The sequence below is a fragment of the Daktulosphaira vitifoliae genome, unplaced genomic scaffold, assembly GCF_025091365.1.
Source record: "Daktulosphaira vitifoliae isolate Bord-2020 unplaced genomic scaffold, ASM2509136v1 Scaffold_1, whole genome shotgun sequence".
Taxonomy (NCBI): domain Eukaryota; kingdom Metazoa; phylum Arthropoda; class Insecta; order Hemiptera; family Phylloxeridae; genus Daktulosphaira; species Daktulosphaira vitifoliae.
In genome coordinates this window covers 22,994,918-23,009,813 of record NW_026099572.1, presented here as the reverse complement: position 1 = coordinate 23,009,813, position 14,896 = coordinate 22,994,918, and the positions used below count along the sequence as shown (strand labels likewise).

Here is a 14,896-nt window from a genome sequence, read left to right as displayed (position 1 = left end):
TTAATAATTTAAGTGAATTAAACACATATTTAATTTTAAGTTTATTATTTTAACATTTATTACAAATTGTAAGCAAATTTAAAAAATTGACAATGAAAATAATAATGACATGTAAAAAATATTATGCAATAATTAAATGTAAGTACATAATTTGAAATATTAAAATCACTTGGTAAAAAATATGAATATTTATATGTTTAAAGTAACAGTTAATATTTTATCTCAAATTTAAACATAAAAAGTACCAAAAAAAAAAATTCACTTAAATAATAACAATGAAAATTATTAATAAAAAACAAATGAGAGAATTTCAATAAATAGAAATATTTACTGAAATATTAATAAAATAAAAAATCATAATTGTAATAACATAGATACTTTGGTCAACTCTAGAAATTAAAGGAACTAATTTATTAATAAATTCATATCACAAATATTAATAAATACTTTAGAAAATAAATAATTGTAAATTTATAAATTTGTGTTTAAAATTGCTTGTTTTTTTGCAAATGCTATGAATACTTGCTCAAGGGTTGTATCACTAATTGTGTAATCTTCAACAATAGAGTGGTTTTCTTTAATTGCTTTCATGTGGCCAAATATATCAGATAGTGGAACTCTCGGATTAGTAATATGATAATGTAATAAACCCTAAAAAATGGTAACAATAGAAAAAGCAGCAATAAAATAAATATTTCTAAAAGACAAAATAACTTTGAAAGAAGCACTCGCTGGTAACATCAAAAGCAAAAATAATACAATTTATCTAGAACATAAACTTATTTAAACTTTTGTAAAATTCATAGTAAAAAATAATAAGTACATAGAACTTTATCAATATTTGTAAACAAATTAATGAAGAATGATAGATAAAGTTCAACCCCCTAAAAATAAATAACTAACAAAAAACAGTAAAATATTTCCAAACATTTATTAATCTTTAAGGGCAAAAATGTATTAATCACACTTTTGGTCATTATTAAAAAAATTATCTTAAATTTGTAACATTATGAGAAATTATTTTTTTGGTGACATTTTTTTTCAAACAATAAATATAAATTTTTTAGTAAATCTAGTATAAGTTAAACATATTTCTATACATATCCATAAAATAATGGTTTAATTTTTGAAATGTTACAAATATTAAATTTAAAAAAATTATAATGTATACAGATTATAAAATGAAGAGTTGATGCAAATAAAGTATTATGTAGCAATTCGTAAAATATATTTTTTGATTCTATTAATATAAGTAGATGGCTTCATAGCATAGTTCACAAAAATATGAAATCTAAAAAATTTGTGCACATTACATTTTTGTGAAATAACATACTACGAAGCCATTTAATTATATTTAAAGAATCAGATAATATATTTTATGAATTACTACATAAAACATTATTTCTACACTCTTCATTTTATAATCTGTATACATTACATTAATTGCTATATTGCACGTTAATTACTGCCAACTTTTTAAATATAGTTTTCAGGGCTATTTTAAATTCAACCTCAAAGTTTAAAACGTAGAGAAAGGACATTTAAGAAATGTATTATTATTTAGTTTTTTTTAATATTAACCAACATATTACCTTGTGTTCATCTTTTAGATAAATATCTGGAGCAAATTGACGCATTATATCTTCTTTTAGAGCAGTTAAATCTTGATTACCATTATGGATAAGCTTTATCATAATTGTAAATCCTTGTCCATATCGATTTTTTAAGTACTGAATGCTACCAATGCATTTCATTACCCCATCTACCATTATGGTTAAACGATTACATAAAGCTTCACATTCATCCATACTAAAAAATTTTATGAAAAATTTAAAAAAAATACACTTTCATTAGAAAAATATCATTTTTCTAGAAAACAATACCTATGAGAAGTAAGTATAACAGCTTGTCCAGCTTTTTGACTCACAGCTANCTTTTATTAGAAAAATATCATTTTTCTAGAAAACAATACCTATGAGAAGTAAGTATAACAGCTTGTCCAGCTTTTTGACTCACAGCTAAAAGTTGCCATAAATTACGTCTTGCTATGGGATCTACACCACTGGTAGGTTCATCCAAAAATACTACAGGAGGATCTCCTATAAGAGCCATAGCAGTGTTCAGTTTTCTTTTATTTCCTCCACTATATGTGCCACTTTGCTTATTTTTATACTCTTCTAGACCTGAAATTTAAATAAATTAATGAAAAAACAAATTTAATTTGTTCACATTAGACTCAACTACCTAGAAGTTTAATCCATTTATTTACATGTTTACTAGCATTATTTGTTGAAATTCCTCTTAAAATGGCCATTAACCTTAAAGTTTCTTCCGCAGTAAGTTGATCATTAATAGCATCAAATTGTGGACAATAACCAATCATTGATATATACTATACAAACAATACACAAAAAACTGTTAAATACCAAATAACCTTATTTTATTACTATATAATTTTATTCATGTATTATTACATTATAAAAAAGTAACATGTATACTTAAATAAGTTATAAGTGACTTTTATAAAAAAAAAGTTATGAAATAGTAGGCCTACACTAAAAGAACAATTTTAATGAAAAAAAGTAAAAAATTAATGTCTAGCAAAAAATAATTTTTTTTTTTTTTTAATAATTACCTTTCCAAATGAAGAACTCAGTTTGAAAATTTCATCTGTTTGAATATATGCATCTCCTTTAGAAGGGAAAATATCACCAGTTAAAATCCTAAATGTTGTTGTTTTACCAGCACCATTGACACCAAGTAAACCAAAACATTCACCTGGTGCAACAGTAAAACTAATACCTCGGACACCCGTAAATTTTAAGTTAAACTTTTTAACTAAATTATCAACAACTAATATTGGTGATGTTGCATTATCTGTTAAAAATAAGAAAAATTGATTTATACACAAAATAACTAACATAAAACTAAAAACAATGAACAATTTTTATTGTTAAACTATACTCACAAACACGAGCTTTAGCAGCATCAACTTTATCTCTTTCACCACCAACATCAGGATCTTCATTATCATCTTTGTAGCTTTCTCCAGAACCAACAATTTTATTGAAAATAAATTGGTAACAAGTAGAAAATACTTTATAGTCCATTAAAAGTATGAATGCAATGTAGATTAAACTACTAAAAATTAAAAATAAAAGCTCTTCTAAAATAGCATACGAGTTATGTTTAGAAGCAAATTCAAAATATTGTTTCATCTTTGAATCAGAACCTGAGATAAAAATAGATATATTTATTTTAACAATTATTAGATTAATTATATTTAATTACCACTGCATGCTTCATGGGCATCAGGTGTCTTACAGAGTTTACACATATTATTTGACCATGAAATAGAAACAAAACCAACAATGCAAGCAGTATATGAAAAATGTGGCACTAACAAAATCACATACCGGATAATATTATACCAAAATGAAAATGAGCTATCATGAGTTTCAGACAACCCAGTTAATTTTGCAACCAACAGCATAGAATTAACTATCATCCCTATTAGAAAAATGTATAAAACAATTGTGTAATATAGAATAAAAAATAATAAATACAATAAACATTTTTATTTTATTCTTACCCAATATTAAATTTATGGCTATGAATAAGGATATAGAAGAAATCAAGGTTTTTTTAAAAAAACTGAAAGAGTATGCATAAAATATTGAACTCCAACCATATGCAATAAATATTATGAAAAGAGCACCTAAAATGATACAGTTCATTATATAAAATCCAAATAATTTACTTGAATGTTGCACTTACCAAGCTCATTTTTTCCACTAAAAATATGATATTCATCAAAGAGGTATATAACTACCATAGTAGTAATTATAACAATAAAATAACAAATATAATCCCATATGAAACATGAAATCCAGTATGTAATAGGAGATAGTTTTGACATAATTTGTAAATGTTTAATACCACTAACTCTTTCATTCAAAGGTAATGCAATAAAATAACATATGAAATATAAAACTCCAGAAGAAAACATAGTAAGCCATATTATTGTTAATTGCAAAACAAAGTTACTTCCGCAAATACTCTAAAATTAAAATCGATCATATTGAAATTGTAAGGATGAAAAATTTAAAGCTAACCATACCTTATCTTCGTTTTGAATGGGTTCATTTATAACTGATATAGATGATTCATTATTTCCAGATAGTTTTTGCAGCAATGCATTAGTAAACATATTTACAGCAATACCTGGAGTGTGATAGGCTATATTATTATAAATAACAGTTGTTTGTGTTTCATTAAAATCTCCAGCAATCATAACTTTTGATCTATATTTAAAGACATCCATTGAACATAGTTCTAGCAAGTCTTTAAAATAAAATAAAATATTAAATTATTTAAAGAACTCAATTTTGATTTAAATGTATTAATATTTTAAAATAATTTTTTTAGAATTTAATTTTAATATCACAACATTTTTAAACAGAATTGGAACAAAATTATATCTTGTTATGGTCAAAATATATATATATATATATATTTGTAATTACAATTTACTAAATTTTGATCAGAAGAAAGCTCAGTAACAGTGGCATGATACATTGTTGAAATAGATGCAAAACGAGATTCCAACTTATTAGTTGAATTTTCTCCAACATGATAATAAACATCACTATCTTCATAAGCATCTAATGCCAAATGCAGTTTTTTAGGGGGACTTGAAGCTTTAAATAAGTCATAACTTGAATTTAAGGTTAGATAAGCTATAAGTAATGGAAGAATACCCTATAACAAACACAAATTACAACATTATAAATTTTTAAAAAAATGTTAAATTTACTCATTTTTTATTATTTTTAAAAATGTTCAAATAATAATTTAAAAGATAATTTTAAGTAAAACTTACAAATATTAAAGTAAGAAACCATCTTCTTAAGGAATAAAGAATTTTTTTGGACAACAGCACTACAATTTGATTTTTCAACAAAGTTATACCACTTACATATTTTGGCATAAGAGCTAAAACAAAAAAAAAAGTAATACTTGATAAAAAAGGGTCTGCTAGCATTGAAGCATTTAAATATTTTTTTTTAGTTAGCCATCTTATTTGATGACAAAAGAATTATTCTATTATTAAAAAAATTAATAAATAAAAAGCCTTTAATATTCTACTTTAAAGTTTTGATCAATATTCAAAAAAATTTTAACTCTAAGTAGATATTCTAAAAAAAACTAATTCGATCAGTATCAAACATAGAAGAAAATAGTATAGATTGAAAAATTGACATTGACTAATATATATAATACATTTTTAAAAACATTTTAACAAAAACAAGTTGAGAAAGCTAAACAATTTTTTAATTTATCATTTTTAACAGTTATAATTTTTTGAGGTATATGGCCAATTTACGAAGAACAAGGGAATTTTTTTTTTTTTTAAGGAAAATGTCTTCTAGTAAACCTCAAATTTTTAAAGGAGCCTAGATACCTAACGCCCCCCCACTTATGTACTTTGTATATAGAATATTCAGTAAGCAAAAAACAGGTTAATTGTCATATAATGAGAACAATAGAAGTCTGTTTCCTTAATTATTCAACACCCTATATAAACTGAAAATAGCCAAAATAAAATAATGTAGTATTACTTAAAGTACAAAAGAATGAAAAACTTTAAAAACCTTGATTACTTTGAGTAACATCTCCATTAAATCCTTCTTTTTGTTCATCTATATCATCTCCAACTCCATTGGAACTATATAAACAAATGTTTTAAGGTAAGTTTAATGAATTAATATCATAAAATAAATTAGTAATAAATGTATATAATTAGGTTTTAGCTATAGCTAAGACAAATAAATTAAAATTAAAACAATACTTATTTTCCATATTTCTTTCAAATAAATCATTGCTGTTCTACAATAAGTGACCAAATGAAAATTTTATTTTTTTATATTTTAAAAGAATAATTTAACTCATAAATTTACTAAATATATGTGATTTAATTATTATATAGAACAATGTTTTATGATTTATTTAATAAAAGTTTTTCAATTTTTTTTTAAGTATTTCAAAAAATAAAATCACTTTTCTACTTCTTGCATGACAGCAACAAAATTCATTCTTTGGTAAATAATTTAATGAAAAAAAAAAATTAAAGACTTAAAATTAAAAGAAACACTGAATTTAGCCAACAAATCAATATTCTATAAGCATATATAAGAAGTAAACTAATTGAACCTCTTAAATTAAACAATAGTATATTAAACTTAGGTGAAAAAAGCTATAATAAACAGAACTGACTTAAGGCTCATATGACCGCTGAAAGCAGCATTTAAAATTTTTTGGTAGTTTCATTCAAAATATAAGATAATAAAAAAAAAAAAAAAAAAGATTATCTAAAAATTAAAATATCTGAGTAATATCTTTAACATTATTCAGAGTGGCAAAATATCTTAAGCCAGCTATAACAGTGAAAAGTGCACATAATATACTATAGTAGTGGTACCTACTTATATACTTATGAGGGCGGCACTTAAGTTAAATATACCAAAAGAGTAATTTTAAGGAATCATCTCTTAACAGTAGGGCTACCAGACGTCCGTATTTTTGAGGGTCGTCCGTATCGTCCGTATTTTTCATGAAATTATCAAAAATTTTCAAAAAGTTAAGTCCATGAAAAAATTACGTGAAGTGGCGAGTAATTGGAGAATTCTGTCACATTCTCTCTTATTTTGCTCTGAGAGGCGAGAAAGAGNTAAGAAGTAAACTAATTGAACCTCTTAAATTAAAAAATTAGTATATTAAACTTCGGTGAAAAAAGCTATAATAAACAGAACTGACTTAAGGCTCATATGACCGCTGAAAGTAGCATTTAACATTTTTTGGTAGTTTTATTCAAAATATAAGATAATAAAAAAAAAAAAAAAAGATTATCTAAAAATTAAAATATCTGAGTAATATCTTTAACATTATTCAGAGTGGCAAAATATCTTAAGCCAGCTATTACAGTGAAAAGTGCACATAATATACTATAGTAGTGGTACCTACTTATATACTTATGAGGGCAGCACTTAAGTTAAATATACCAAAAGAGTAATTTTAAGGAATCATCTCTTAACAGTAGGGCTACCAGACGTCCGTATCGTCCGTATTTTTCATGAAATGATCAAAAATTTTCAAAAAGTTAAGTCTATGAAAAAATTACGTGAAGTGGCGAGTAATTGGAGAATTCTGTCACATTCTCTCTTATTTTGCTCTGAGAGGTGAGAAAGAGAAAGAAAATATATGTAAAAATGGGCAGAATCAGGCAGACTATAAGTTTGAGTAGTGACCAACCATGCCATCATGCGGCACTGGAATAACTAGCTTTTAATATAACTACTGTGTAAGCATGCAGTTGTATTGCGAATACTTGAGATGTTCATTATAATATAATTATTCAGACAATAAAACCAATTGCAGAATGAATATGTATGTGACTTATAATTTATTGAAAATAAAATAAGTTATACGTAAGTCGTAAAATCAAGTAAAATGTCAATCTAGATTATCGTTCATCGATTCCTATTGATAACAATTAATTTCTATCGTATCTCATTAATTTTCACAAATGCGCATCACCTATCACGCAAACAAATTAAAATATTTTTTTTTAATTTGATTATTTCTTCTACTTTTTGAAAATTAAAAANATCATCGATTCCTATTAATAACAATTAATTTCTATCGATTATCATTAATTTTCATAAATGTGCATCACCTATCACGCAAACAAATTAAAATATTTTTTTTTAATTTGATTATTTCTTCTACTTTTTTAAAATTAAAAAAAAAAAATTTTATTTTCCAATTATCAATAGGGGGGTAGGTTTTGATATGTCCGTATTTTTCACTCGGAACATCTGGTAGCCCTACTTAACAGTATATGACCCACCATAAATGTTCAACATACATATTAGACCCTTTATAAAATCTTTTTGGGGACTACTGTAATAGATTAAGAGATTTTAGATTAATGGGCACTATTTAGTCCCAAATTATCAATGATTATTTCTATAACTCTGATCGTATTCAAAATGTGCTTTATTAGATATGACATACAAATTATGAACAATTTATTACAGTGAATAATGCTATTAAAAACAAACACAACTAACAATAGTTAATAATATAATATTCCTCACCATTGATTCTTGATATAATTTGTAGTGATAGATAACTTTACTGAATGATTAAAATCCCTTTAAAAAATTTAATTGGAAAAAAAAAAGATATTATTACTACTATATATTCAAAAATACATTAAATTAGATAAAAAAATCTCTTAAAAAAATATTTTTTCCCTTGATGAGGAATGATAATTTGTTGATTTTAAATTATAATCATCTAAAATATATCATTTGTAATTATTATTACCATTTATAAAGGTAATTATCAATCATTTTAATATCTTTCCATTAAAGTTTTATAGATTTTTTTTTTTTATTATAATGTTACTAGTAAGAAATTAATATAAAAAAATATGAGTAACTTTAAAAATCATGAATATTGTCGCTACAAATCAAAAACTGAAAATCAGGTTTTAATATCAAAAACTTAAAAACAAAAGAATATTAATAATTTGTTTACTTGTTTCTTTAAAGTTCACTGTTTCTCTTAATTTTTCAATCATATAGTTTTGTTATTTTCATCCCTTATACCTTATATAGGTGTTAATTTTAATTTTTCAAATGACATCACACATAATTAATTAGCATATTTAATAGAGATTAAATTAAGAAAATTACAGTTGGATAATAACTTTTAGATCATAATTTCAAAAATTATTGACATATTTATATGTAGATGAGAGGAAGAATACAACCAAAAATGTCTAGTTATACAAATAACAATACCCACTTTTCTTTACCTCTAGTTATTACTTTGAATTGTTAATAATTTCTGAAATACTGGTTCAAAAGTTGTTATTGACCAGTCAAACCAATTTTATATGTTAGTTATTGCTGTTATTATTGTTGTTGATTATTATTATCTTATAATTGTGTGTACACAGAATGATAAATTTATTATAAACCACTAAATTACTTGCTAAACAAATACAATATTAAAAAAAAACTTATTTTTTAGTTACATATTTTATGATTTATCATAGATTAATTACTTTATAGCATCATTCAATTTAATTGAAACTCCTTAAGATGGGATGATACTAAAACGTAATTAGCTCAAAAATCAATAAATATTTGTAACTTTCAATATTTTATTTATTTTACAATTTTTTTAGTAGTTTATGATAAATGAATTATACAGTATAAATAAAATTATTAAAACTATTGTTTTCTATTAAAGATACTAAAAGAAGTTTTAAAACCACAGTTATAAAATGTTGTCATAAATAAATAACTATATCTTAAATTTTAAAGAACAAATTTCAATAAATATGAATTAATTCCCAATTGCTTCAAAAACAATATCTATAATTACCTATAGGTAATAAAATATAAAATTGTTCTTGTAATGGTGTTTTACTTACTTAGGATAAATGACACCAAAAATTGAATGAGAAATCTTTATACTTTCTATTTTGAGATTTTTTTTCTGGAAGTCTAATGCAGAAAACAAAGAACTAAACTGAGATCGATTACTACTTGGTAAATTGAAAACAACTTGATTGCTTAAATCATCCATTAGTGAATATTCAGGGATATATTGTTCCAAAAAAGCTGTAATGTGATCAACATTACAATTATCGTGCTTATTGATAATTAGTTGATAATCATTATAACCAGTAGGAGTATGAACTGGTGAATTATTTTCATTTTCTTGTGCATTTCCTCCTGATCTAATAAAAACAAATTATATACAAATAACATTTTACATAAGCAAAAGTTATAATTTAATAACTATCTAAAAATATAAGAATATAAACAATATACACAAACTATGATCAAATATTCAAGTATAAACTGTACTATGAAAGGCTTAAGAGTAGAAAATCATACTTTTAATTATTAATTAATTACCTTAAGAAAACTTCTTCCATTGTAGTACAAGATATACCAATCCCAGAAATACCAAATTCTTCTTTTTTTAATTCTAGCATTCTAAATAATTCTGGAAACTGGTTTGAACTTTCATTTGGTAAATTGAAAACTACTTGGGCACTTAATGAACTTTGAAGATTTGCTTCAGGTACAAAATCTTTGATCACTTTGGCCATTTCAATAACATCAAAAGATTCTTTTTTAATAATAGTTAAATTATATCCAGTTCCTAAAAATTTATAAGTGAATAAATAAACAAACATTTATAGATTAATTGCTGTTAGAGAGACAAGATCTATTGTGAGATTCCTGAAACATGCCTCACACTACAATATCTCTAAAAATATGTAAAATAAAATTTTTTTTCCATGAATATTACATTTTTCTTTGTTCTATAAACTTTAAAAAAAATATTTAATTCTATCTCGTACTCTTTTCATATAAAAATTTATCAACTTAAGTTTTTCAATAACAATATACATATTTAGCTTTTGCAGTTTACTGTGTAAATATACTTTAACTTAAGTAAAATAGGAATTTATATTTTATTAATAAGAATAATAATGAACAAAATTATATTTGTGAAATATAATGAGATCAAACAATGTGTACAATAATTTAAACTGTACAATAATCAATAAATTTAATTTCCCAAAATCCCACATATACCATAACATAAATATAAAAAACAAAAATGTTTATATCATTAGGAATTACCGTAAGCTTTCTTTAAAAATAATGACGTTCCATAACATATTACTTTTCCATGATCCATGATTGCAATTCTATCGCCTAAAACATCAGCTTCTTCCATAAAATGTGTTGTAATCAATATAGTTCGCTTTCCTCTTATAGACTAAAAATAATTTATAAATAATTAAATAAAAAAACTATTATAGATATTAAACTAAACTTTTTAAATAAGTCCAGAACCTATCCATGTTTTTATTATTTGCTTATCATACTAAAAATTGTCTAAAATTGAAACAAAAATTTATCTATAAAAAATTTTACATCACATAACACATACAAGAATGGTTAGAATTTTAAATGATGTGTTATAGCACTATTGATTAGATACATGTTTTTAGCATATTTAAGTTTCTATTAAACAACTTAAGTTAACACAGCTAACATTAAAGAAAGAACATTGGTAATTATAACTAAGGTCTATTGTTTAATTATTATTTTTTAACTATAATAGAATTATTGGCAATATCATATAATATAATATATTTGATTATCCAAAAAAAAAATCTAACACTGTTTTATCTTAGATATAAATCAATTTTTTTTACCAATAATAGGTCCCACATTTCTCTTCGTGATTCTGGATCCATTCCTGATGTTGGTTCATCTAATATAAGTACCTGAAAATAAATTTTTAATATTTTATCTTAAATAATTACGATACGATAATTGTTATACAAAAATAACTAATCAAATTACTTAGTATTATAGAGAGAATCATTTCCCCAATTACAAATCTATTTTACTATTCTAAACAAAAGTATATTAAATTTATTTAAACTAAAAATACACCATGATGTTTTCATTTTGATAATTGTAAAAGTTTTTTCCAAAATATCAATTTTTTATACACTTTTCAAAAATTTATTCTCACTTCTCATTATCTACAACCATCACTGTTAAAGTCAAACTAAATTTTTATATGATTAGATGACCAATACATTTGGGTAAATCCATTTGGGAAAACATGGTACCAAAGCTCATTACATTATGCACGGCTTTATGGGTTTAACCATTTTCTTTACCACAAGAAATGATTTTAAAGAAAAAACACTAAATATAAACAACATAATAACAATTACCATTAGAAATTATACTACCTCTGGATCTCCAATCAATGCAATGGAAAGTGAAAGTTTTCTTTTCATTCCTCCTGAAAGATTACTAACAAGTTCATCTTTTTTTGGAAGTATATTCAAAAGTGTAAGCAAATTTATTCCTTCTGTTTTTGCAACACTAAATGATAATCCTTTGAGCTAAAATTAAGATTACAATGAAAAAATTACTTCAAAATATATTTTTTTTTAAATATACCATTCCAAAGAATATTAAGTGATCCAAGGTTGAGAGATAATTGAATAATAAATTATGCTGCGGACATAAACCAAGATTTTCTCTAAACTTGTCTAGATTGTTATATATGTCACCATCTTTTATCTTCACACAGCCATGAGTAGGAGAAAACATTCCTGAACACATAAAATAATAATTAAATTATTGAACAAATATATAAATATAAAATCACAACATTAAAATACCTGTAATAATTGACATAGTTGTGGTCTTTCCAGCACCATTATGACCTAAAAGAGCAGTAATTTGACCCTTATATATATCTAAGTTAACTCCATTTACGGCTTGACAACTTCCAAAACTTTTATATAGGTTTTGTATACTAATACCAATTTCATAGTCACTAGGAGCCTTTTCAAATAACTTACTTGTACTGTTATTTATTGGTTCCATTATATTGGTTTCAGATTTTTCTTTAAACCAATTACATAAAAAGTTTATAGGTTTGGCAATACCATATTTTCCTGGTTTTACAGAATCCAAATACCAAGCCAAAAATCCATACAATATACAGTCAAGAATAAATATAAAGAAGATGAAACCAACCGAAAAATAAGTATTACTTCCACTTGTAAAAAGAGTTGAAAATTGAAGGCCATTACCTTGTGTTTCAAGTGAAGCTATTGAAGTATAACCATTAGATAATGCTACATTTGGTAATAACATGAAAATTAATTTGATTTTATAATTAGTATTTGGTTTTATTATATTGTGTGGAATACTAAATGAAATCATCCATAAAAATAGTCCAGCATTTGTAGCAAATATAGGTTTAGAAAAAAAACCACTTATTGCAAAACAAAAAAAAATTCCAGTAATAGTATATAAAAACAAAAATATCCAAAATAAAACAGGATCTGTATGATTTAATATTTTTCCTCCACTAGGATCTTGTTTTACACAAACCAACCATACAATTGTTGTAATTGATATAGAATAAGCAAATAAATTATGTAACATCCATCCAGTCCAAATCATCCATGGTTTCAGGCCCATCATTTTCATTAGTTCTTTGACACCTGATTCTTTTTCTTCTACAACTCTTTTAATTGTGTTAGAACACATTAATAAAAAACTAATTACTGTAAACAATGGAAGCATTATCTGAAACATATTTTCAAAATCTGAATCTGCTGCAAATTGAGCATATGGATAAGATTGAATTGAAAAATTATGAGAATCAATTGAATTAGCAGATTTGTTGCTAAAATGAATAAAAGACTTATCCAATGCTAATTGTAAAGCAAGAAAACCAGTTTTTAAGTAAGGTTCTCCACTATCCATTGGTCCTGGTACTTGAAAATTTGGAAATAATAAATCAGTATTAAATGATTCTTTAGGCAGCCTTATTTTGTAGCTGAACGATGTTGAATTTATTTTTTCAAAAACAATTCCAAATCCTTCCTTATAATCACTGTAATGGCTTTTAAAAAAGTTTTTTAAAAAATTTACTATTTCACTTTCATTACTTACAGGTCTGACTTTATCAGGTTCTATTTCTAACATAGATACTACATTATCTATTATAATTTTAGCTTGAGTAGTATTAGGTGTATACAAGAAGTCAGATTCAGAATATCGTTTTTTAAATTCTGTAAATAAATTCTCTTCTGTTACCGGATTTGGTATTGACTGATTCTGAATAATAGTTTCACTATCAAAAGTTCCTGATATATTAGATTTTACAATAATAAGAAAAAAGAATAATAGCATTGGAATAGTAATTTCTAAAATAGAACCAATCCAGTATCTCTTCCGTAAACACCAACTTTTCCATAGTAGCACTTTAATTTTTAACCACATTTTACTAAAACAAAAATTGTATAATTGATGTTAATCCTTAATATATTAATCCTAATTAAATTATCAAAAAGTTTTTTGTTTTATTATTTCAAAATGCATTTTATTTTTATTTTTTTCAATTTTATGATTTAATTCTTATGATAGTTTAAGATAAATCACAATGAACATAAATAGTTTTATATTAAACATTAAAATATTTCTCAAATAATAATAAAACGATTTATTCTTACATAAATATCAAAATAATTTTTTGATTACTTACCAAAACTGTACAACAGTACTAAAACAAACTAACGTTAAATAGATATAGTCTTATACAATTTAACCACTTTTAAATATAAATAGGAAAATTATTATTATAAGACATTCTACATTTTTTTCTTCTGACTTTAACAAAACATTCAAAATAATAATTTGATGCTAGAACTAGATTAATATTTCAAGATGTTACAGTAGAACGCATTTTTTACTTAAAAAGATATCCCTACTCAATTTTACAAATTGGTAAAATGAGTCAATATTCGTTTGTTGTTCATGACGTTATATAGAAAATGAAGTCACAAACATGATAAGGCTTATGATATGACTAGTACATCCACAACCATAATTATTACTATCGCAGACAACAATATAATACAATTTATAATTGTAGAAAGTATCATATTTTAGCAGATGTAACACATTTTTATTTAAAATTTTATACTATCCATTTATTTGTTGATGTTTTTAAACATTTCGACTGTAATACATCATTGCAATTGGAGCGGTGGTATTAGCAACTTAGGTCAAATTATAATTCTACTTTTAAAATTAATGTTTCATTAATAACGTATTACCTGGTCATTATATTCATCGTTTAAAATATCTATTTAATGATAGTACATAAATATCAAAGCACAATACTAGAATAAGAACTTATATTAAAAAAAAATAAATGAAGCAAACAAGTACAGAGACCACGTTAGATAGAT

At 24.1% G+C, this 14,896-nt stretch overlaps 1 protein-coding gene across 2 annotated transcripts; it reads right to left on the bottom strand.

Annotated features, from left to right (window-relative positions):
- Positions 1-112: 112 nt before the first annotated feature.
- On the bottom strand, positions 113-14,896 carry LOC126899455 (phospholipid-transporting ATPase ABCA3-like). 2 transcript variants are annotated; one of them, XM_050674408.1, is made up of 22 exons: positions 14,762-14,896; positions 12,308-13,929; positions 12,084-12,238; positions 11,870-12,025; positions 11,318-11,389; positions 10,737-10,875; positions 9,999-10,248; positions 9,509-9,817; positions 8,160-8,216; positions 5,655-5,728; positions 4,883-4,995; positions 4,527-4,761; positions 4,121-4,344; positions 3,778-4,060; positions 3,593-3,718; positions 3,292-3,510; positions 2,969-3,232; positions 2,636-2,877; positions 2,245-2,392; positions 1,973-2,183; positions 1,593-1,809; positions 113-651 (listed from the first exon to the last, which is right to left on the bottom strand). In XM_050674408.1, exons 1-22 carry the CDS (start codon positions 14,776-14,778, stop codon positions 472-474), a joined length of 5,313 nt encoding a protein of 1,770 aa, XP_050530365.1. In that variant the 5' UTR covers positions 14,779-14,896; the 3' UTR covers positions 113-471. The 2 variants fall into 2 exon arrangements, with proteins under 2 accessions (XP_050530365.1, XP_050530373.1); XM_050674416.1 differs by lacking the exon at positions 8,160-8,216 and having other exon boundaries at positions 114-651; positions 5,664-5,728; positions 14,762-14,895.

What these genes read in the sequence shown, in the direction of transcription:
- LOC126899455 (XM_050674408.1), bottom strand. An exon ending in GTTATACTTACTTCTCATAG is followed by an intron (nt 1,810 to 1,972) that starts GTATTGTTTTCT and finishes AAAATTTTTTAG; the next exon opens with TATGGATGAATGTGAAGCTT. An exon ending in ATCTAAAAGATGAACACAAG is followed by an intron (nt 652 to 1,592) that starts GTAATATGTTGG and finishes ACCATTTTTTAG; the next exon opens with GGTTTATTACATTATCATAT.